Source organism: Crassostrea angulata, chromosome 8 (genome assembly GCF_025612915.1).
Source record: "Crassostrea angulata isolate pt1a10 chromosome 8, ASM2561291v2, whole genome shotgun sequence".
Taxonomy (NCBI): Eukaryota; Metazoa; Mollusca; class Bivalvia; order Ostreida; family Ostreidae; genus Magallana; species Magallana angulata.
In genome coordinates this window covers 23,505,776-23,530,195 of record NC_069118.1, presented here as the reverse complement: position 1 = coordinate 23,530,195, position 24,420 = coordinate 23,505,776, and the positions used below count along the sequence as shown (strand labels likewise).

The 24,420-nt window shown below is 32.8% G+C and overlaps 1 protein-coding gene across 3 annotated transcripts; it reads left to right on the top strand.

The window, feature by feature from the left end:
* The first annotated feature begins 393 nt into the window (after positions 1–393).
* On the top strand, positions 394–23,336 carry LOC128158243 (mitogen-activated protein kinase 14A-like). Of its 3 annotated transcripts, none has more exons than XM_052821002.1 (12): positions 394–546; positions 16,503–16,632; positions 17,351–17,409; positions 17,795–17,906; positions 18,451–18,480; positions 18,590–18,637; positions 18,982–19,096; positions 19,668–19,739; positions 20,224–20,303; positions 20,725–20,803; positions 21,192–21,365; positions 21,633–23,336. In XM_052821002.1, exons 1-12 carry the CDS (start codon positions 419–421, stop codon positions 21,671–21,673), a joined length of 1,068 nt encoding a protein of 355 aa, XP_052676962.1. In that variant the 5' UTR covers positions 394–418; the 3' UTR covers positions 21,674–23,336. The 3 variants fall into 3 exon arrangements, with proteins under 3 accessions (XP_052676962.1, XP_052676963.1, XP_052676961.1); XM_052821003.1 differs by lacking the exon at positions 394–546 and adding an exon at positions 10,467–10,765; XM_052821001.1 differs by lacking the exon at positions 394–546 and adding an exon at positions 10,839–11,388.
* Positions 23,337–24,420: the final 1,084 nt, after the last annotated feature.

Sequence of the window (24,420 nt, the reverse complement as noted above, 5' to 3'; positions counted from 1 at the left end):
CACATAGAAATAAACAGAGAAAAATCTTTCGAATATTGTCTTTTCAAAATCCAATCAGCCAGAAAATCTCTAACTTGTGTAAAAGATTCTCTTGTAAGACAGATTCAAGATTGTTCATGATATTCGGGTAAGGGCCATATTGGAGGGGATGGGTCTAATTTTACATATAAAGAAAGAATTTTGAATTAACAAAAAAAACTCATATGTACTGTCCGGAATGTAAATAGTGCAAATTTTAAATGTTAGAAATTTAATCAATGGCACGGAAATGCATAATATGCCATGTACAAGTAGTCTATTTTTAAAAACGTTTGTGCAAGAAGACATTTAATTTTGCAAGCTGTAAAAGAGCAATGAATAAAAAAGGCATTGATTGGATGTGAAAGTATTGAAATAATCCAAACGTCCAGTGTCCTAAATGTGGTCCACAAATACAAAGCCTGATTTTTACAGTGTTGAAATTAATAAGTTTAAGACTATTTGGAAAGTCCCTCAGCGGTACCAAAACTTGAGTCCCGTGGGACAGGGTGCATTTAGTCAAGTATGGTGAGTATGAATAAACCTTTTTTAAAATAACTATCCTTGTGTTAAGTCGCTGATTGCTTTGTCACATATGTAATTATTGAAGAATTTAAGTTATTTCTGGGGTATGCCTATCTGTTTCACTATTGATTTTGTCTATATATAGACCGTTTCTATTCTCAGAAATGACGACGAAATTTGTGACATGTTTTAAAAGGTCGATAACTTGCGTTAAATAAAATCTATCACCATTTAGTTTGTATTTTAAATCCAAGTCCAAGGCCAATATAAAACTATTTTCTTTTCAGTTACCTGTGTTGTTCACCCGTTAAAGTACGTAATTGTAACATCTTAGTGCATCGATTAGAATTTAAAAATGTTTTTGAAATCAAATTTTCATTCCGGCAAATAGTTTGAGCATTTAAAGTTAGTTTGATATACCAAATGATATATGATTTCTTTCGTTTGAGGGACGAATTAGACAGAAATCAATTTCTACTTGGTATAATAATGAATTAATTATCCGGATATATAAGGTTTTCATTCGAATACCTGTTTGTGTCACCTGGTTCTTAAGAACCGGTTTATTAGCAAGGCTATATAAAGAATTACTCAGGTGTTAAATACCAGTTTAGGACGACACGTACAGCGGAAAGTTTAAATTCGGCATGCAGAACGAGGAGATGTCGGGCGGGGCTCAGGCAGACATGCTACAAGCCATTCTCAACAAAATGAATGAACAGAAAATGGACATGGAGAATACTATGGCAATGCAACTTGATAATTTTAAAAGAGAATTACAGGGGGCAACTTCCTCCGTATCGTCTGAAGTGAAGAAGTTAAAGTCAGAACAAGCGATAGTCTGGAAACATCCAGGTAACAAAGATCAATTTGAACATAACGAGAAGATTATTGATACGTTGACGCAGGCTTCATGGGCCTTGAATAACAATAAATATGATTATTGCAAGGAACTTATTCATGAATCAGTTGAACTTTGTAATAAACGTAACAAACTTATCAAAATGGCTGATGCATCACCTTGTGGGTGGAGTACAGTGAAAAATTATGTAACCAATCCATTGGCTGATGATTCGGATGACGAAAAACGAATGTTTAAAGCGGAAAATAAAGCCATGAAAGAAAAGAAAGAAAAGGAGAAGCAAAAAGAAAAACTGAAATCTAAGAGTAGCTATTCTAATGTTAGGAGCAGTGCTCCTTATTTTCCTTTTCCAGCTAGACAGCCTTTTCGTGGCCCAACGCCCTTTGGCTTCCCCATCATGCCAGCTGCATCCAGATTTCCCATTGGCTGTTTCCACTGCGGAAAACCCAATCACCAAAGAAAAGAATGCCCGGAGCTTAAGTCCGCTAAATAGAGAGGCTAAACAGTCTAAAGAATCATCTTTGATAAAAGATAAGTATTATGATGGAAAAAGTTGTGTTGATGAGTTTAACGAATGCTATGAGTATAAAGAAGGTGGCAAAGTCTCTGTTAGAGGGCGATTAAAATCAAATATTGAATTTTGGAAATGCATTGATGCTTGTCATTATATCATAGATACTATTCAGGATGGTTATAAAATACCTTTTTATTCTTTACCACAGCAGAGCTTTTCGCATAATAATAAATCTGCTTTACAGGAAGATGTTTTCGTACAGGGAGCAATAATGGAGCTATTAGAAAACGGTTTGATATCCGAACAAAATACAGAGTTTTTTGGTTACTAATCCTCTTTCTGTTTCAGTGAACTCCAGTGGGAAAAGAAGGCTTATATTAGATTTAAGGGAAGTTAATAAGCATGTATGGAAACAGTCTGTGAAATATGACGATATAAGAACCGCTCTTATGTATACAAATAAAAATAGTTGGTGTTTTAAATTTGACATCACAAGTGCATATCACCATGTAGATATTTTTCCTGACCATAGAAAATATTTAGGATTTTCATGGAAATTTGGTGTTCAAGATCGATATTTCTGTTTTAATGTTTTGCCATTTGGTCTCACATCTGCGCCATATATTTTTACTAAACTCACACGATCCTTAGTTAAGAAATGGCGTAGAGAAGGTAAAACTGTACTTATGTATTTAGATGATGGGTTTGGCTGCCATAGTAAATATGACGAAGCATGCAAAATATCCAAAGAGGTACAGTATGATTTAGTTTGTTCAGGTTTTGTGCCTAAAGTGGAAAAGTCCATGTGGATCCCTTGTCAAGTTATCGAGTATCTTGGTGTTGTTTTGGATTGTAATATGGGGAAAATTTACATTCCTGAAAAGCGTGTATTTAAGATTCAAAAAACAATTTTCAAAATTGAGCATTTTATGAACCAGAATTGCAGAATAAAGGTAAGACGACTAGCAAGTTTAGTTGGACAAATCATATCTATGTCTGTTGTTATCGGAAGTGTAGCCCAGTTAATGACCAAATGTCTTAGTATTGACATTGTGTCTGCTCCAACATGGAATAGCATGATTTTAAATTCTGAGGAAAGTAAAAAACAGATAAGTTTCTGGAAATCGTCTTTAGATATGTTGAATAGAAGGGATATGAAAGTTAAACCAAGTTCTAATCTGGTAGTGTACACCGATGCAAGTGATACTGGTTATGGCGGTTATTGCGTACGGACAGGTAAAAATGTTTCTCATGGTTTATGGGAAGAATCTGAGAGAATTATGAGTTCCACATGGAGAGAATTGGCCGCGGTGGATAGAGTTCTTCGGTCATTTGTACAATTTCTCAAAGGTGAGAATATAAAATGGTTTACAGACAACGCAAATGTTGTTTCCATTGTTCAAAAAGGGAGTATGAAAAATAACTTACAAGATCTTGCAATGAACATTTTTCAAATTTGTTTAGAATATAAGATTGGTATTGAAATTGAATGGATACCAAGAGAACTCAATGAGCAAGCAGATTATTTGAGCAGAATTGTCGACTTTGATGATTGGGGTATCGTGAAAACTGTTTTTGATGACCTATCACGGGAATGGGGTCCGTATGATATTGATTTATTTGCTTGTGATTACAATGCAAAGGTAGATAAATTTTGTTCCAGGTATTGGAATCCTTTTACGTATGCAGTTGATGCATTTACTATTAATTGGACAGGTTTGAATGCATGGATCGTACCGCCATTTTATCTTATTCCAAGAGTTTTGGAGAATTTGAACGAATGCAAAGGATATGGAACATTAGTAGTTCCGCTATGGGAATCATCAGCCTTTTGGCCAATTTTAATTTCTGAAGTTTACAGGTCACATATTGTAGATTGGAAGGATCTTCCAGTAGCAAAGGAGTTTTACACACGTGGTAAACTCGGATCTGGTATTTTTGGTAAAGAAGATTTAAAGTTTAGAATGCTTGCATTTGTTTTTGATTTCAGAGTTTGATTTCAAAATTGTTTTTTGGCAGTTTTAAATTCTTCAAAATAAACAAATTTATTGATTAATTGGGAATTATTTCCCATAAACTTGTATGAGAAATATCAGGCAATTTGCGCTATGTTGTAATAGAGATAAATATTTTATCACTATGGATTTACTGAAGTTTCTTTCACCACATTTGTGGTTTGCCATTTGGCAAGTTTGGTTTTTTATCAAACTGATATCTTCATTTCTGAAGAAAATGTGCTGAATATCTTAATTAAGCTGATATGTAGATATAAGTATATGTATTTTTATACATATCCGGTAGATAATTTCAAAGCGAAAAAATATTTATTGGTGTTCCTTTACAAATTTGTTTTTTCAGGTATTTGAAAGAGATTTGATTCAGTTGCCTTCAAAGTTGCGTGAAAAGGTGTATGCACTTCCTGGGATTATGCAAGCGTCACGAGCGGATTCAACTATAAACAAATATTGTAACAGTTTCCTGAGATTTAAGAAGTGGGCAAAAGAACAAGGAATCGAGGAAAGTGAATTATTTCCTTCAAAACCTTTACATGTATCTATTTATTTAGCATGCTTGGTTCAACGGGCAAACTCTCCATCCCCTATTGTTGACGCATTCTATGGAATCAAATGGGCTCATGATCTTGTGGGATTCAATTCTCCGACTGACAATCAGTTTGTTAAAAACATTATGGAAGGTGGGAAACGTATAGTGGCAAAACCTGTTCAAAAGAAAGAACCAATAACTGTTGAAAATTTACGTTGTATGTATTTGAAACTGTTTGAATGTAATAATCTTTATAATCAAAGAATCATTTGTATGGTCTTGTTGGCATTCGCTGGATTTTTACGTAGCAGCGAACTCATAAATATCAAGAGATCTGATATTCAATTTTTACCTGATCATATTGAAATATTCATCGAGTCTAGTAAGACTGATATCTACAGAGATGGTACAAGAGTTGTTATAGCAAGAACATTTTCATATATGTGTCCTGTTTCTAATTTTGAATTGTATCTTCGTTTAGCTGGGATTCAAGACGATTCAGAGGAATATGTATTTTGTGCTATTTCGAAATCGGGAAGTGGTTACCGGTTGCGTAATCGTGAAAAGCCTCTGTCTTACACCAGGGTTCGTGAATTATTCATCGAAGAATTTACAGGAATTGTAGATAACATCAACGTTTATGGACTTCACAGTTTGCGGTCAGGTGGAGCGACTGCGTCGGCAGTGAGGGGAATTCCGGACAGGATATTCAAGAGACATGGACGTTGGCGTTCGGAATCTGCTAAGGATAGATATGTCCAGGATCCGCTTAGTGAACATTTAAGTGTTTCCAAAGAACTTGGTTTATAATAGTTGTAATCATGTTGTTTATTGATTATATTGTATCTTTTTGTGTTGATTTATCTGAACATATATGAAGTTGGATTACGTTATTATATCCTATATTAATGGTAGCATTAGTTCCCCGTTCTTTATATTTACATAGCTGCAGCGTGTCGTTGCTAATTCCACACAATGTGTTGTTATTTACTAGTATCATAGTATTCAGCTTTCATTTGGAAAGTAATGAATGGATTTAAAGGAGAAATATGATTTCTTTCGTTTGAGGGACGAATTAGACAGAAATCAATTTCTACTTGGTATAATAATGAATTAATTATCCGGATATATAAGGTTTTCATTCGAATACCTGTTTGTGTCACCTGGTTCTTAAGAACCGGTTTATTAGCAAGGCTATATAAAGAATTGCTCAGGTGTTAAATACCAGTTTAGGACGACACGTACAGCGGAAAGTTTAAATTTTCAGAATTGTTTTATTAAAATAAATTAATCATGTGATCCAACTTTATGCCATAATTATGTATGTATATTTAATATGCCAAATATTAAATAGCTGCAGCGTGTCGTTGCTAATTCCACACAATGTGTTGTTATTTACTAGTATCATAGTATTCAGCTTTCATTTGGAAGGTAATGAATGGATTTAAAGGAGAAATATACATGAAAGTCATATATCAAAAGATGATAACATAAACTTTGTCGAATAGAGATAAATATTTAAAAGTATTTACGATACATGGGATAATGTATGGACGACTGCTATGGCACACCAAGTTCACAAAAATATAATTATGAGCTTATCATAGTTTCACAGTCGATAAACTAAGTTTAGCGGTTGTAATCTATATATAGTTTACGGACAGAAAACTACATGTAAAGTCAACGACGTTAATCTAACTTTCACATCTGTACACCTTGTTTACGCGTTAAAACTGTAATTAACACAACCATTTGCTATAAAGAAATTTCTTTTTTTTTTTTTGCTTGTCAAGATTTTTTGGATGAGTCTGCCCCCCCCCCCCACTTTCAAAAACGATGCTACGTGCCTGTAACTATAGTTAACGAATGTAAATTATAGTTTACAGATGTGAATCTATATTTATCAGCAAAATATATTGTTAACGTTATTTGCAGACATATAAACTTAGCTTATTTTTTGTAATTAAACTATTATATTTTACAACCATTTAATATAGTTTTACAGATGAAAACTATAGTTAATACATCGTTAACTATTGTTTGCAGTTCAGCAACTAATGTTATCAGTCGATAAACCATAAACTGTGTAACTATGTTTAGCTCAATTTTTGTGAATTTGACGTGTCATAGACTGCATGCTTTCCATAGTCATATTTAATGGAAAAAAAAATTACCCCGGCTAAGGTGTAGGATGTCAAATCTAATTATGTATACTCATTTCATTTAACCTTTATACATGTATATACAAATAAAAAGTTCAGAGACTTATTATAGTACATTGTGCCCAGTACTGACAACTTTTGAATCTTTTTTATGTTTTAATATTGTTTACCATTGTTGGGGATCTACCCCTTTAAAAACCTTGATATGAACGTAAGTTAAATGTTTAATATCAGGCAAATTAACATAATATTGCACATATCATGACATACCCTTTAGCAAACCAGCTAATACAATCATGAAATATGAAAAAAATAGTGATTTACAGTTGAGTCAAATACCATATTTGACCATTTTACGGAGAGGAGATGCGGAGCAATCTTGAAAGATACATAATTCAAAAAGATACATTGTTCAACCTCTACGTCCTCTTAGGAAGCAAAGAGTAGTATGACATTTTCTATCAAAATACATACGCTTTCAACATGCACCACCATGATAGCAAACTACAGCAAACAATGTGAAAAAGACAGTTTTCCAGTTGAAACTTGGAGGTCGTCTTTCAGCCCTCAGAGATCCCCAAAGGGAAGGTGATAAGGAACTGGTACCAGATCATACAGGTTTTTACTTTTGCATACAAAACGTCAACTGGAGCAAGTCAGTGTTGCGCCCTCAGAGACTTAATATGAAAATACATTAATTTTGTAGGAGAAATAAAGAAACTTAAAGAAACTTTAGACAGTAAAACATCGTAATCGGAACAATCAGTTTCAGAAGTCTATAATATAGCAAACAAAGTCAAACAGGACACCAGAGGGAAGGGGGGGGGGGGGACAAATAACCGTTATAACATGCTTGCCATAGAGCTGGAAGAAGCACTCGGGCAGTGAAACATAAAAAAATCTTTTCGATAACATCCGACTTCTCACCTGGAGATAGAGTAAATCAAGAAAAGGCAAGAAAGGAAAGATTCTCAATACCAACTCCTTGGAAAATGCATATATGGGTAGAGCATTTTCATCACTGGTTAAGCAACGATAGGCAATTGTACTGCCTATATAAGATCATTTGGACTTCGAATTTGAACGTCCTTCGATTACAGACAACAAAAAATATCAACCTTTCAGGCAACATTAAATTGTTAAAGGTAACATCCCTGCATAAGCCCTTAACACAGACAAAGCCATGGTGGCTAAGTTGCAATATGACCTCGTTAGTAAGATCTGGGCGAAAAACTGAGTACCATCAGATTGAAAGGAAGGACATCTTGTAAAGCTTCTCTAAAAGGGAAACCTCAGTATTTGTTATAATTTTAGAAAGTAACAGAAAAAAAAAACAAAGTTATATTATACAGACTCAGAGCAGCGGTGGATTCCAAACTGTGCGACAGCCAAGCAGAATTCAGACAAAACAGGCTATGTGGTGATCATATATAGCAATAGGACGAATCATATTGGAACAATCCGAAGAAATCAAGTCGCCACTTTATGTCTCTTCGTTGATTTTGAGAAAGAATGGAGAAACAGTGTGTCATTTCAGACAAATTGATAAATATAATATAACACATAATGTATAAGCTGCATAATACGCGAATGACAATTTCTAAAAGAATCCTTCGATATCCCCACATGGTTAGGGCAAGAATACCAACTATTACCTTAAGTTTGTTCTTTCTCTTATCAGTCGATTGGGGTGTTGATAAAAAATACATTTGTATCTGGAACTCGCATAACGGGTAGGGTAGTAACTGTTGTACCCACACTTCCATGATACATTATGAAAAAAAAATCAACACTCCAAAAAGGTTTTCAAACAGGTATAAAAAAGAATAGTTACGTCAATGTATCAAATACTGATGCAATAAACATGTTTCACCAATGAAATTTAGACGTAATGTTTATATCGCGAATTGTCCGTGAAGTTGTGGTTAGTCCGGTAGCATGCCACTCGGCTTTCTACTAATACTACCCAACTTTCACGAACATATCTTGTATTTCATTTGTGTTGTAAACTGTAAATTGTAATGTTAGAGTTCTTAAAATCCCATATGGTGAATTCAGGTGAAAGCTCAATTCGTTACACTTGCTCAAGTTTACGCTGAATAAAAACTCCAAAAACGAAACAAGAGTTCAACAAGTTGTATTTAAGTTGATGAAATAACTGTACATGGTATATTCCAATGAAAACCGATTCTCGGAGTTCCGAGAGAACAACTTAATAACGTGCGGAGATTCCAGCACGGACAGTCCGTTATAATTCTGTGCACAAAATCGACACTAACGTGCGGTAATCCAGCACAGCTAGTTCGATATCACACACTCTATGCTAACGTGCGGGGTTCTAGCACAGTTAGTCCAACATAACACTCTATGCTAACGTGCGGGGTTCTAGCACAGCTAGTCCAACATAACACTCTATGCTAACGTGCGGGGTTCCAGCACAGTTAGTCCAACATAACACTCTATGCTAACGTGCGGGGTTCCAGCACAGTTAGTCCAACATAACACTCTATGCTAACGTGCGGGGTTCTAGCACAGTTAGTCCAACATAGCTGTTACAATAATTCAAATTCACACTTCTTTTGTCCAACAATTATTTAATTTGACTGGAGATTGTTATAGATAAGTTTAGAAATCTTCGATTTTAAACTTTTAATATAACACATGTACTCGGAGTCCATTCATTGCCAAATAAGGAGGTGTAGTATCTCATACATGTACATATAGTAGTACTTCGATCATGTGTCTGTATCTGTAATTGTATTTCTTTTTCCCGTACCACACATGTAACAGGTATTTGGTTTTGGGGGAAAGGTGGAGCTAGAATGTGAGAGTACACGTCCAAATCGGACATAACAACATGACACCATGCGGGGGTCCAGGGTTTTGTTTTTTTCATAGCTGTCTAACTTTTTTTTCATTTGAGTTTGTCCTCAATCATGATGCTTAGCGCAAAATTGATATAGGAGGTGATGCATGATGTATAAGTATATGATGTTCACTTTGCAATCCCCCCCCCCCCCCCCCTACGTACACACACTTAACATCGAACCTCCATTCTGTATCAAAATATGTGCATATAATACACTAACCTTTCTACAATAAGTTTCTGAGTGCACTAATTAATTAATAGAATGCATAATCTTGAAAAGATGCATTGCATATACTATTAATTTTTAGTTTGAGGAAGTATGTAAACGTTGTTTTAGTATGAACCATTGATATATACATGTATTGCAAATAGCATATATACTAGTATAGGCCGCGGCTAAATCTAAATTAGCAATTTTGATCGAGAATAAAACCAATCGATCGAATTCCAAAGTTTATGTTTACTAAATAAATCGAAGCTTCATGGTACATGTCATGTATTTATTTTTGAATGCATATTAAGAATTTCAGGAATATGCATCCTCTCTCTCTCTCTCTCTCTCTCTCTCTCTCTCTCTCTCTCTCTCTCTCTCTCAAACTTATTATCGTTCTTGATCAATTTATATCCATTTGGGAAAAAATTAAAAGAATATTTTTGTTTTGAAAGAAGTATGAAAAGAGAGAAATTTATTAATTAAAAATTAAATGATCGATAAATCTCAAATCCATTTACTTTACTGTGACTGTTCAGATTAATCTTGCTGTTAGTACGAGTTCAGAAAGAAATACATTTTTTTAATTCATACATGTAATAAAACAATTCTTACATGAAGCAAAAAAAAAATGCTTTGAATTTGATTTTAACATCAACATTGATAATTTTCAAAAAAAAAAAAAAAAAATTCTAGTTAGTGTATATTGTCCGGAACGTAAATCGTGCAGGTTTTAAATTTTAGACACATAATCAATGTCACAGAAAAGCTTATGCCTTGTGTTGATTTCCGGAAGCTCTAGGGCATTGGCATATTTTTAAAAAGTTTGTGCAAGAAGATCTTTAATTCTGCAAGTTGATCTAAGTGCAATTAATTTAAAAGACATCCATTAATTGGATGTGAAAGTATTGAAATAATCCACACGTCCAATGCCCTAAATGTCGTCCGCGAAGATTAAGCCTGATTTTTACCGTGTTGAACTCAATAAGACGATTTGGGAAGTCCCCCAACGGTACCAAAATTTGATTCCCGTGGGTGCGGGTGCATACGGTCAAGTATGGTGAGTAGAATTCAAGCTTTCTCAAACTATCAATGTGTGAAGTCGCTGATTGTTTTGAGTGTCATGTTTTCGTCTTAAGCCACTCGAGTTGATCTTTGAACTTGCATTCGCATTAACACATCAGTCTCCAATTGGTTCATTAAAAGCGAGATCTTGTTATGTCGCGGTTGCGTGAGTTGTTTTCTGTTGTCATAGGTAGAAATTAATCGAGGAATTCCAGATATTTCTAGAGTACATATTATCCCCTTACTGTTTCGTCTTTGTTCTATATTTAGACACAGTTTTGTGGCTATTTTTGTCAAACCCCATTAGTCATTGGGGAATCCTGACTAAGTCAATTTGGCAACGTTTTACATTTCAATTGATGAAGAGTCTAGGAAGCACACAGACACACACAACTATTTTCCTCAGTTGAAGCGCGGTTAAGATAAAAACACGTTAGCAGGAGGATTTTCTTTGATGGAGTTATTGCACCCTCTCCAAGGTGATATGTCGCTTGGAAGTGTGTACTGTCCGCCAGCTCTCTTAGTTCATCAGGTGCGTTTAAGCAATGTCACTTACGAGGTCCCAGAAAGATACAAACCCATCAAGCTGATTGGTTCAGGTGCCTATGGACAAGTCTGGTATGTGAATTTAACCTCTGCTTTGGTATAATACATGTACATGTATTTGATATTTTCACAGAAATGCATGTTATTTTACAAAACATGCCTACAAGACAGGGTTAACAGTTCTGATAGTTTTAGAAGAGATGGTAATTTCGAAATTTATTTTTGATAAAGTTGAGAATATACATTTAAATGTATTTATTGTTTCAAGTGAAGTAGAATGTTGGGAACATAAAGGTCGTTGCACCTTGTTTTGAAAGGAAACAATTTTTACAGAATCTATATTTTTCCTTATCTGATGTCAATTCTTATGAAATCTTGCACAACTAGAAAGCAGAAAATCTTCTTTAAACCAATTTGCTGTTCTTTGACTTTTCCTTATGCTTTTTTGAAATACTCTTTCATTTTTGACTTGCTGTTTGGGAATATAAATAAATATGACACACCTACAGTTGAATGCACTCAAAATTGGGAAAACCCATATAGGAAAATATGATTGTGAATTTTAGAATCTAGATACATCTGTACTACATGTTTATACATGTTATTTCATCCATGATGTACCATTAAAAAGTGTAATAAATAAAAGGAACATGAAAGACTAACCTCTGCATTCAGATAATAGCTGGGATTTTAATTTGAATAAACATGTATCTTGCAAAATGCACTCTGGATTTCTTAATTTTAATCCAATCATGCATGATAGACTTAAATTCAAATTGTACAATTGTAACTCACTAATTTATTCTAGTATTGTACATGTTTTTAATATGAAATGATTTCAGACAAACTCCAGCATAACATTTTAACATTTTGTTATTGTGAAATGGGCGTGCCACGGACAGTATACTTCATCACTTACATGTACATGATATAAATACAGTATATATGTGTAATCTAATAATTCAAGTCAAACATTAAACATGTGAAAAAACAATTTTTGTTTAGAATCAATGGATACCGGAACATTTTTATTACTTTTCTAATGAAGGCAGCGACAATCACAAGTACATATAATCCCTTTTTTTTGGTCAAAAAAAAAAATACTGTAAGATGTCATATGTAATTATAAAGATAGGAATAATCAATACTCATCCGTGAGTTATTATAATATATTAAAAAAATGATGGCTTAAGTAGATCTTTTTAAATACAATGTAATATGATATTACGTAAAACACTGGTGCATACACCAATCATTGGCTGATCAATTAATTTATGATCTGATTGTATCATGAAAGTTTGGACACAATTGTAATCTTCAAAATGTTCACAATAGATTAGATTATTATACAATATGTATGATTATGAGATTAAGATTTTTTCTAGTAGATTTTGTTGCTCCAATAAAGATATATCTTAGATTGTAAAATACAGTATGTATTAATTGCATTAACGTTGCATTTGCACTTTGAGTCAATTAAAAGATGTTAATAGAAATAATGGCTATACATACGATATAAATAAACGTTTATTTAATTTTTGTTAATTATTTATTGTGTGGTAAGGTTAATTTCCTAAAACTGAATCAAGCTTTTAGACAAATTGTTTTTGTGTCAAATTTCATGACATATATAAACTTGACTGAAATTGTGACTGAAATTATTTCATCAAAACAATTTAAATGTTGTTCATACTGGAACAATGCTAATTATTATAGCAGTATCCCTTGTTTATAAGTTAATACATTCATCCTTCTTTTCGAATGGGAATTAAAACCAATGATAAATGAAGTTGGGCCAAACTTTGCTTGTTTTGCTTTTCCGAAAATGATGATGAGTCATTAGATAATAAAAAATTAGGAAGCTATATAAGATCAGCCGCCATGCAGGAATTTGTTTTCCTTAATTAAAAATGTATCACATGTACATGCAAGCAATGAAAGATTCTTGAACTGATCGCCATTATAATCTTAGAAGACAAAGAGAGATGTATTCTCAAATATGCATCTAATCATTTTTTGTTTGATATCTTAATTACTGCCAAGATAATTTAATGCGGTAGAGAAAAAAAATAGATCTTGCTGTTTCATTGTTGTGTAATTAGCAATGTTTCAACAGTGTTTGCTGAGGCAGCCAGTTCTCTTTACGCATGAATTCCTAAGTAGGGAAAATAAACGCAAGACGCAATGGTGAAATATGTGGCACATATGATGATCAACATGAAATGAAGTGCTGAAGAATGACTGGAAAAATGGCATCTTGTGAGTTATAATCACAGGAATGCGATCTACTAGATAAAACATATAACTGATGTCATAATGATACCGGTATTCAAGAAAATATGTACTGTTGGAATGGATTGGGGGGGGGGGGGAGGTTAGAATGAATGAATAGAAGAATTTGGCCACACATGAATGATAGAAAGACAGAGTAAGGTTGGCAGAGAACAATATTATTGGAAAATTCCTTGATGATAAGGCAATTAGAAGTCTAATTTTAACTGTCTGGAGCTAAATATAGACGTTGTTATAAAACCGATACACCTGTCAACATTCTACAAATCTTATAGAAATCTGGATCAAGGTGTTAATTACAAATGACAGCATACAGGATAGATAGATTTGTGAGAGACAGTTTTTATATCGAGAAATAGGGAGTTGAGGAGGTAACATGTAATGCTGCATCATTTTACACATGCAAGTAGGATATATTGATGAATCCCAATTTGGGCATGCATGAAATTGTGTTTGGAATATGGAGGAAGTAATTTGTCATTTATGAAATGCTTCGATAACGTTTATAACTTATCAACATGTATATTAATTTATAAATCTATTTTTCTAAATATTTCGCACACCCAAAGTCAAAGTATATTTTTGTATTCATTTTCTCTGTTTTTAAAATTCACCAACGCCTAATCATAGAGAGTCTGTCACGGATAAGGAAATGATCAATCACGATTAGGGCAGGCAATAGATATGTGTTTTGAGTGGTTATTTCTTGTGTATTGCACTCGCACATGTACATGTGATATGAGCATGGTTTTACGTGTATATATTCCAACATCTTAAATGTATGCATACCGGTAATTTTAACTTTATTGTACATGTAATTGATAGCGTTCTACTGATGAAGTATTTTTTTTTTACATGCTTTCAAGGTAGCGACCGGTAGTTTTGTCGCAAGTGGAAGGTGTTTGAATCAAAATGTGATGCATTGTGTATTCAGTTTATTTGATGACCATCATATACATTTAATATATGCATACGAAGGTACACATATTGTAGTACATGTAGTACATGAGTTGCAGAAATACAGTTTCTGGGGAAAAAAACCCTATTCAACTGTCAGGCAATTGTTTGTTGCAAATGAGCTTATTGCTGATCAATCATGTCTATAGAGAATCTTTCGTATGAAAGTTGAAGATTCCTGGTTAAGTTTATTGCTGGAACATGTACAATGTTATGTACATACATGTGCACATGATGTATGTACTTATGCATGCATCACAGGACAGGTTGCCCTAATAAGGTCATTCTGTATCAAGCTGGTGAGGATAAATCTGTCTATATGCATGTGCATGTAGAATACCATCCCTCGGTTATACGTATACATGGGAGGATTGTAACAGGACGGATCATTGTGTCAAGTGTCGGCCAAACTACGTGTGAATGAAGTGGTACTGGATGCTAATTCAAATGAAGGAAATGATCGAACAGTTTCCCTGTCTGGCTAGATAATCTTTTCTTGTTTCTACTATACACATATAATACACAATTCTCCTGCTTGCTTACTATAATGATGATTTAAATTAATAGTGCTTTATACACTTCCAAGATATATATACTAGCTGGTACAGCTAACTGAATATTAGTACTATGTAATTTCAGTGATCCTTAGAATAGGATATTATACTCTCTAATGAAGCCAAAAAATATTGCATTGCAAGTAGTTTTTATGATAGAAATTGCATTTACTAAATTTAAAATTTGAATTTACTTATCTGGAAAATTAAGTCAAAGTACTGTTTTTTTTCTTAGATTTTGTTCGCACTCTGATCTTATGCTTTGTGTACTTGATTCTTGAAGAGGGAAGTACTATGAGATATATTTTGGCAAGGAGGAAGGAATTAAGAATGAATTTGATTTCCAAGAATATTTTCTAGTAAATTAAACTCTGAAAATTATACTTCTCTGTTACCACAAGGTGAAAACGGGGATATTGCTCAAGATGTGTAACATACACATTAACTCAGCTTGTAATGCAAACATGTTGAAATTTTGAGTATTCAAGGATAAAAAGTTATGAAATTTTGAAGCTTTTCCAGCAAGGTAATAGACAGAGATCTCGATGGACAGGTTTACAAGATAACGATACAGAAGAATCTGCGTTGTCTGGTGAAGTGTTTACCATCTCGCCTGTCGAGAGCTCATTGTCCTCATACAAGTGTTTTTAACATTGTCGACACAGTTCAGTTCTAGAATGTAAAAATTGCTCAGTATTTTCAATGTTATGGAAGGAATTGCTGATAATACTGTTCTAGCTAACATGTACATGTAAAATTATAAATATAGTTGTGCTCCCTGATGGCACATTCCAAGTGAAATCATTTTGGGTACAACTTTATTCCCAAAACATAATTTTGTGAAACATTTTTTGTTATCAATACCTGGCACATAATTTCTTTAAAAGCCAGTATTGTTTTGTCAAGTGATGAAATATTAATTGAAATTAAAATGGTGGATAAGATAAGAAAGATTATAAGGGTCTCATCAGTGTTAATATTTTTGATGTACATGCAGAGTTGTTGTGCATAATGTCTACTGATTCCATGGTGGCATGTATGGTCTAGTACATTCCTTATATGTTATTTTCTATGGAAAGTTATATGGAAAATACTTAATTTGAACAGATATAAGCCTATTACTATTATTAGAGTATATTTCTGGGGCTGTCTTTGTGAGTTTGTCAAAAACTTTAGTATGCAATTGCAGCAAGAGAAGCATCAATACCTGTGGCATTCTAATCTTGCTGCAGATCTGTAGCTCTGTGTGAAATATGGGTTTCTGTAGCTACCTTGTAACAATGCATGCAAGATTGTTTTCATGTAGAATTACGTGTAGAGCATTCCCTTTGAGCTGTGCATGAGATAGGGAAAATTGTAATGTGTTTTGATTTTTTGTTGCAGTTCTGCTGTGGACACACAGAGAAATACCAAAGTGGCCATCAAAAAATTGGCCCGCCCATTCCAGTCTGCCATCCACGCCAAGAGGACGTACCGGGAGCTGCGGATGTTAAAGCACATGAACCATGAAAATGTAAGTCATAAACCATGAAAACATAAATCAATGAATTATAAAAACTTATGTTAATTGAAATGTTACAATCATAGTGCATTGTGCATCATTGTGCCAAAAAAACCCCCCACAATTCAATAGAATGATAGAGTGAAAAGATATGAAAATGTTAGTCAGTTCTATCATAGTTCACTAATAACATGATCAAACCACAAAAAATTAAGTCAATTAAAAGACAGGCATTTGAACCACACAAAATATGATGAAGTTGTCTAATATTGAAATGAAGTAAAAAAAAAAAAAAATACCAGTCGACGCTCACATAGTATCATCAATGAAAGAGGAATTCAATGTTTTACGAATGAAATATGTATATGTATAATAATGATATACTGTTACAGTAGAAGCAGAAATATTCGTTGAGGATTTAATTTCGTTATTTTTGTTGGCAGTATAAATCAACGAATTAAATCCATGAATTTTAACCTAAGTATTAATGAATACAAAGAGTTAGCAATAAGACGAAATTAAATGCCAACAGAATTTTGACTCAATGAAAATACCGGTATGTGTTTCTACAGTATCCAAAGATTTATGTATCTACAAATTCAAGATATGGACGTCAAAATAAAGAAAGCTTAATTAAGAAACAGTGGTTTAATTGCCCTTCTTGCTCACTTTGACTGTATATCCATAATAGTAATAAAACTTTACAATGGCATATAAATTTCTTTTTCAGATAATTGGACTTTTGGATGTGTTCACAGCTACCACAACTTTTGATGAGTTTAATGATGTGTAAGTTTATCTTGCTCATCAGCAGTATTATTTAACATGTAAAATGTTGATATACGATAAATTGAATAACATGGTTAAATATATCTAAATAATTCATTTTAGTACATATATTACGTACTTGTAACTGAAATATATATTTTCTGCTTAAAATTGAGAAAAAAATGAATAATATCCATTTTAACATGTTCAATATATATATCAATAAAATAAATCAATGTGGCATCTTTTGAAACAATTGAGTGGTGACCGAGAAAATAAACATTAATTTTTTGTCCTTCTGGTGTCTGTCTGATATCAAATATCTTCATTGTCAGGTATCTAGTATTATAATAATGTAATACATATATATTAAATGAAATAATAGGTCTTTGTGTCCCTTTTTCAGATATTTGGTTTCGCCTTTGATGGGTGCGGATTTGAATAACATTATTAAGACACAAACCCTCAGTGACGATCACGTGCAGTTCCTAGTTTATCAAATCCTGCGTGGCCTCAAGGTAAGTAACTGCATAATGGATGACAGATGCTATACTGTAAAAAACTTTTTTTTTGGTGTTTGTTTTGTTTTTTCTAGGGGCTAAAGCTTAATACTTTCATAACATTCCCTTTCCAATTTAGTTCAGTTCAGTTCATATTAATTTAGAAACAGATAATTACTGTTAACCAATTGCTGAATTACTGTGGCTTTCATCTGGCTATGATTATCGTCAACACAATTTTACATGAGTCAGTTTTAATTGATGACATGTAACCTTTGCAAATTCTTTTTAATATATAATTTACAAAACTTTACCCCTGTAAAAATACTGATATTAATTGAACATATCACAAAGAAAAATTAATAAAATGGTTAATTTGCTTTAGATTTAAAAACGATATTTCTGCTTTTCGGCTTGTTTAAAATTTAAATAAATTTTATTTAATAAATTTCTTTGGTTTATAGAATTGTTTTATACTTGATAATAAAATATACATGTATATCGTACTTCTTTAAAATGGGATTTTATTATTTGAAGAAAAAAAATTGTTTGTCTTTTGCAGTACATACATTCAGCAGGCATCATACATCGGGTAAGTCCAGTTATTTCACTTTGACTGCTATTTAACAGAGAGTTTTTAATTTTCAATCTTCTGTTGGCCACACATCATGATATTGACAAATTGATTTATCTCCCTTTAGGACCTCAAACCTAGCAATATAGCTGTGAATGAAGACTGTGAATTAAAGGTAACGTGTTATAAATCTGTTTTGAAAGTGTTCAAAATCTTTGTAATTTATTGTAATTTTCTAGTTAAGTAAGTAGAAAAGGTTTATTTTTTTTTACCTAGTAATTTCTTTTAAGCTCAACTGATGTGACATAACATTAAATTTATTAACAAAATACTGTTTTCCACAGTTTTCCTTTAAACTGAAATTAAACTTAAAAATTTCTGAAGTGGCTAGTGAATAATATTTTGCGTAGCATTTAATTATAATAATGTAAAATTCAACGACTGTCTGATTCTTGAGTTTGATAAAGTTTGTGATTATTTGTACTCCATGTACATGTACTGGTATTCTGCTCCCTGTAGATCCTGGACTTTGGCCTGGCCAGACACACCGAGGATTCCATGACCGGTTATGTGGCCACCAGGTGGTACCGAGCTCCAGAAATCGTCCTCAATTGGATGCACTACAGTCAAACAGGTCAGTGGTGTAGCCACAGTGTCTGTGTGGGTCTTAAACTTAAGAGACACATTTGTAAGGTAATTGCTAAAGATTTTATCTTCTTATACATGTAACAGGAATCTATAAAAACTGCACCTTGCCAATAAAACAGAGTAGTTAATACTTTTGGGAAACCTTTTTAAAAAGGGATTTGCTGGAAACTTTGAATTGTTTGCTAGAAATTTTCAATTTACTTTCATGTTCGAAGTACATTTAGTATAAACTTAATATAACCTTTTAGATGCATTTATTCCTAGCTTCAAACCAGTTTATATATACACCTCTTCATCATTTTAGATTCTTAAACATTACAAAACTTGAGCCGCAAACTATTTTAATCAATTTCAAAATGGAGTCAGTTAAAAGTTTGTATACAGAATTTCAATTGTTCAAAATTGAAAAACTTATATACCGGGTATATATAATGATATGTGTGTGAACCATGGTGATGTATTTATTGGAAGTTGATTAAAGAGAAGTTTCCCACTTATCCTGTTATTTTTCAGATGTTTTTTAAATGTATAGTTGATTTATTGTTTACCTTTATCAGTGGATATCTGGTCAGTGGGATGCATAATGGCGGAGATGTTGGCAGGGAAACCCTTATTTCCAGGAACAGATCGTATCCTTCAACCAAAATAACACAGAGTAATATTAAGTTTGAATTGTTGGGGGGGGGGGGCAGATTGCGGTTCTATTATAGTTTTCTTTAAAATATTTTTCTTTAGATATTTATTATTGAGATATATTTTATATTTAGATATTTATTAGTAAAAAATGTGTTGTTTGGCTTTGATAAAGGACTAGAAATGAGTCAGACCATTAAAATCTTCTTCAATGCAAACTTTACTCTTTTTCTCCCAACAATTTTATAGGAGGCACATCCCCTGACCACTATGGTGTGTTGACTCCTTTAGCTCTTACTTTGAGCACTCTTCTCTCAGTTTTCTTCTTATTCATGTTTATAAAATCTAGGTATAGTAGAAAATTCAATACTCTCATATTCATCCCTGGGTTGATAACTTTGTAAATTTATTTTAATTATTGTTGAAATCCAGTAGATTTGAGTTGTTCCCTTAAAAGTTGTTCCCTAACTGTGACTACAGATATAGACCAGCTGACCCGTGTATTGTCGTTGGTTGGAACCCCTAACCAGACACTTCTAGACAAAATCAACAGTCCAGAGGTCAGTATCAAAAGACAGGCAGAAATATCTGTTAAAAATGTCTATGATGTTCATAAGAGGCTTTTCTCACATTAGAAAATATTTAGTTTTATTATAAAAGGAAAAATGAATTTTCGAAAATGAAACTGCCCATTTATGCTCAAATACATGTACATTGTATTACAAAATAAACAGTATAGATTTAAAATGGTATTCTCTATATAATCTCTGACACCAAAAGTTAACATACCATCTTTAAAGCCTTTGTATAAATTTTTATGAAGTACAAATTCGTGTTTATGATTTTCTGTGTTAAGAATTATTTTTTTTGATGTTTTTATTATGTTAGAAAGTGGGTGGATTTTATGCTTATTATTATTATTATTTTTTTCGTTAATGGGTAAATGAGTGTAATGATCTTTACTTTCTTCCACTATTTCAGGCTAGGAACTATGTGGCTTCCATGCCAAAGTGGCCAAAGAAGGACTTCAGAGAAGTGTTCCTTGGGGCAAATCCAAATGGTAAGAAGTTAGATTTCATTTAGAAATTGGAACAAAGGTTTTACACTTACAGATAAACAAATACACTTATTAATAAATAAGAAATACATTTAGAGGTAAAACTTTGATTTGATTACCTCTAAATGGAAGAATTTTCAAATAATTTTCTAATGAATACAATGGCCCTTTGATTGGTTGTATTCCACAGAGTTTACGTATGCATTAAATACTTAAACTACACATTCCTTACTGTGTGTTTGTTGAAGCATAGATTGAATGTTATCTCTACAAAATCTTCAGAATTTTAATTTGTGGTGAAAAAGAATTAAGGCCAAATTACCGTTTATTCAAATAGTAAAAAAGGATAGGTTCTTCTGATAGAAATTTAAACTGTTTGGATTTTTTCCAGCAATAAACTTAATGGAACAAATGTTGGATTTGGATGCTGACACTCGAATCACTGCCACAGAAGCCCTGGCTCATCCGTATCTGTCGCAGTATGCCGATCCGACGGATGAACCCACTGCTGAGCCGTACGATCAGTCGTTTGAAGACATGGAACTCACTATACCAGAATGGAAAGGTTGGATTTCTACCATTTATATACAAGATTCTCCTTATATCGTGAAAGGATTATTTTCTATTCTTTTTTTAGTTGAAATGCATTCATTTCTTTGTAAACATTTATACATGTAAGCCTTGGTTCACATAAGAATTTAGTTAAAAGACTGGAAAGGATTGAAAAATGATTTCAGAGGTTAAAAGTCTTTTTTTATAATGGTAAATATTTACTAAAAAATGTAGTCAAACTTTTTTAATCAGTAATTTTTTTTTTGTCATGTAATTTCAGTGAAAGTGTATGAAGAAGTGGTGAATTACAAGCCACAGTGATGCCCCCTGTTCGCTCTCTGACTCATCAATCGTTTCAATGGATCTCTCTTTACAAAAGACTTCCCTGTTCAAGTTCCCTGCCCCCTCAGGATGTTGGGGTTTGGGATATAACAAAGGAACCAGCCTCTTCAATAAACAATATCAATTTTGGATGCAATTTTTTTTTTTTTGGAAAAATTTTTTGAATGTGGTTGTAAGATTTGTTTAAAAACTAATCAAATGATGCTTACCCTGCAAAAAGGGTATTATGAACTTTAAATCATAGAATTGATGTGGTTTTTTTTTTAAATCAAGGAAACAGTCTTTTGATGTAAAGACTAAGACTTGTTGTTCTTCTGAAGTCTGTTTCATTAGCTGTTTCCATATTTGCAAATTACCGGGGTATGCAAACTGACTTATCATTGTTATAAAAATGTCTTTTTTTTTAAAGGAGAAGTTTGACTTCATGATTGCTTAGCAAGTGAAAAGCTCTGATTTAGTGCACATTTTGAGAGAGACCTGTCTTTATTTTACCACTACATGTTCTACATATCTAGTTTCAAAACTCTATATACCTCATTCAGAAAAACAAATCTAGTAATTTTTTCCCACTGTAAATCTGTTAATTTTTGTTTTTGTTGGGGGAGGGGGAGTTTATGGAAAGTTTGATTATGAACATTTTTTTTGGATAAGATTTGTGTCCGATATTTTGTGATTTGTGTGAACAATTTTTGATTTCAGTGAGTTTTTTAAGCAGTTGTCATTCAAAATAAAGATAAAAGAAAGTAAAATAAGATGTATTTTAAGAAACTCATATAATTGAATGTCATGTATTTCCTAGAATAAAACTTTTTTATTTAAATAATAATAAGCATAATGATCACCATTCAAGTCAAACATCACTGTCATTGTAGTAGCATTATAGTATTAAAACAAAATCTGGGCATCAAAGATTAAGATGACAAAAAAAAAATACCATGAAAAATCGGAAGTCTTGCATACTTTTGATTGTGAAACTGAGACCAAGCTAGCCACATTTTGTACATGTGACATAAAGGCTTCAAGTACATGTGTACCGATGGGTGTCCGGCTGAAGAAAAGTGTTTATTGCCGAATTGTTGATTGATGTATAGTGCGGAATTGTATCGCCTATAGAAAGAGAACTGTTGTTACTATTCCAGTGTTTCCTCTTATTTGTTACAAGTGGTTGCTATTAAATGTCTTGTTACCCAATTTAATGAAATTTTCTGTTGATTTTTGATAGATTTTTAGAAAAAAACACACAATCTTTATAATGTCATTCTATTATTATATAGTTGAATTGTACATACAGTGTATATTATATATATTTTTTCATGCTTTAACATCTTTTTGTTTTATAGATGTCAGTACTTATACTAAATTATAAAGGAACTTGTGCTATTCATCATCGTAGATATCATGTGACATGCTGTAATCGAGTCACGTGACAGTTTAGATATTTTAAAGAATTACGCCATTTGACAGTTGTCTGACATCATAGATATTCTGACATTATGTCCAATTTTTTTTTCAAGATTTTTAGCACTTCAACATCATGAAGTTGAAGATTATATTGTTGTGAACGCATTTAAGAGGTCATTTGTTCACTGTTCTATCAGTATATTATGTTCGGCAAAGCACAAATAAATCTTTTCTTTTTTCACTTCATTGTTTTTATTTTCTTGAAAGATGGTATATGCCTGCAACGGTTTATAATTAAGTATTGTAATTAATTAGAAAACTGTGCAATCTTTACACACATGCTGCATGTGTGTAAAGATTGCACAGTTTATGCATTGCATATACTTGTACATGTATACATACACATGCACTTGTTTATTTCTAAAGTTATCTGTTTAGTTCATGGTTCCTGCTCTCCTTGGGCTTGAGGGTGGATATTAAACCATTTAAATTATTGCAATTTTTATAAACTTTTTCACTCCTGGAAATCAAACAGTTGAACTGTTGTCATGATTTTAATGAACATTGACTCCTCTATTCATGGCTTCAGGGATTATAGAGTTAATATAAGTTGGAGTTCATACATGTATAATCGTATGGGTGCAAATGGACAAATTGTTTATCAAGCAATTAAAACTAGGTGCATGGCTATGAGGAAGGATTCCTCTTTCCAAATCGCAAAATTTTCACCAGAGTCAGGGTTTTGGCGCTGAAGGTTGGAGGGGAATCTAATCATTATATTGTGATTGTGCATTATATCTTTAAAAATGTTTGTATATTAATAAGACTAATAAACAAAGTATTTGTATATTAATAAAACTAATTGATAAGCGAGATCTTTACCATATATAGTTATGGAATGAATAGACCCAGGGACAGGCGCTCTGGTGTTAGGACGAAGCTTAAGTAGTAATTATTGAATCAAACTAAGTGCATGTTTAGGATGAGAAAAGAGACCGCTTCCAAAATTTTGAAATTAATGGCCCAAAGATCCTGACGTGACCATATTAATCGTATTAGGTGCATGGCTATGATGAAAAAAGAAGCCTCTTCTTGATTTGTAAAATTCATGATCCCCATTTTACCTTTGGAACATGCGTACATGGATATAATGAACATTGTGGTTTGTACCAAATCTTTGAATTTCAATATTTATTTTGAATTTCAATATTTGATCAAATGTACATACACAATCAACATCAAGACTTAAAATTGTAGTACACCTCTTCTTAAATAGTATATTTGTTCTCGTCAACCACAACCACCAAAAAAAATGATCTGTATTT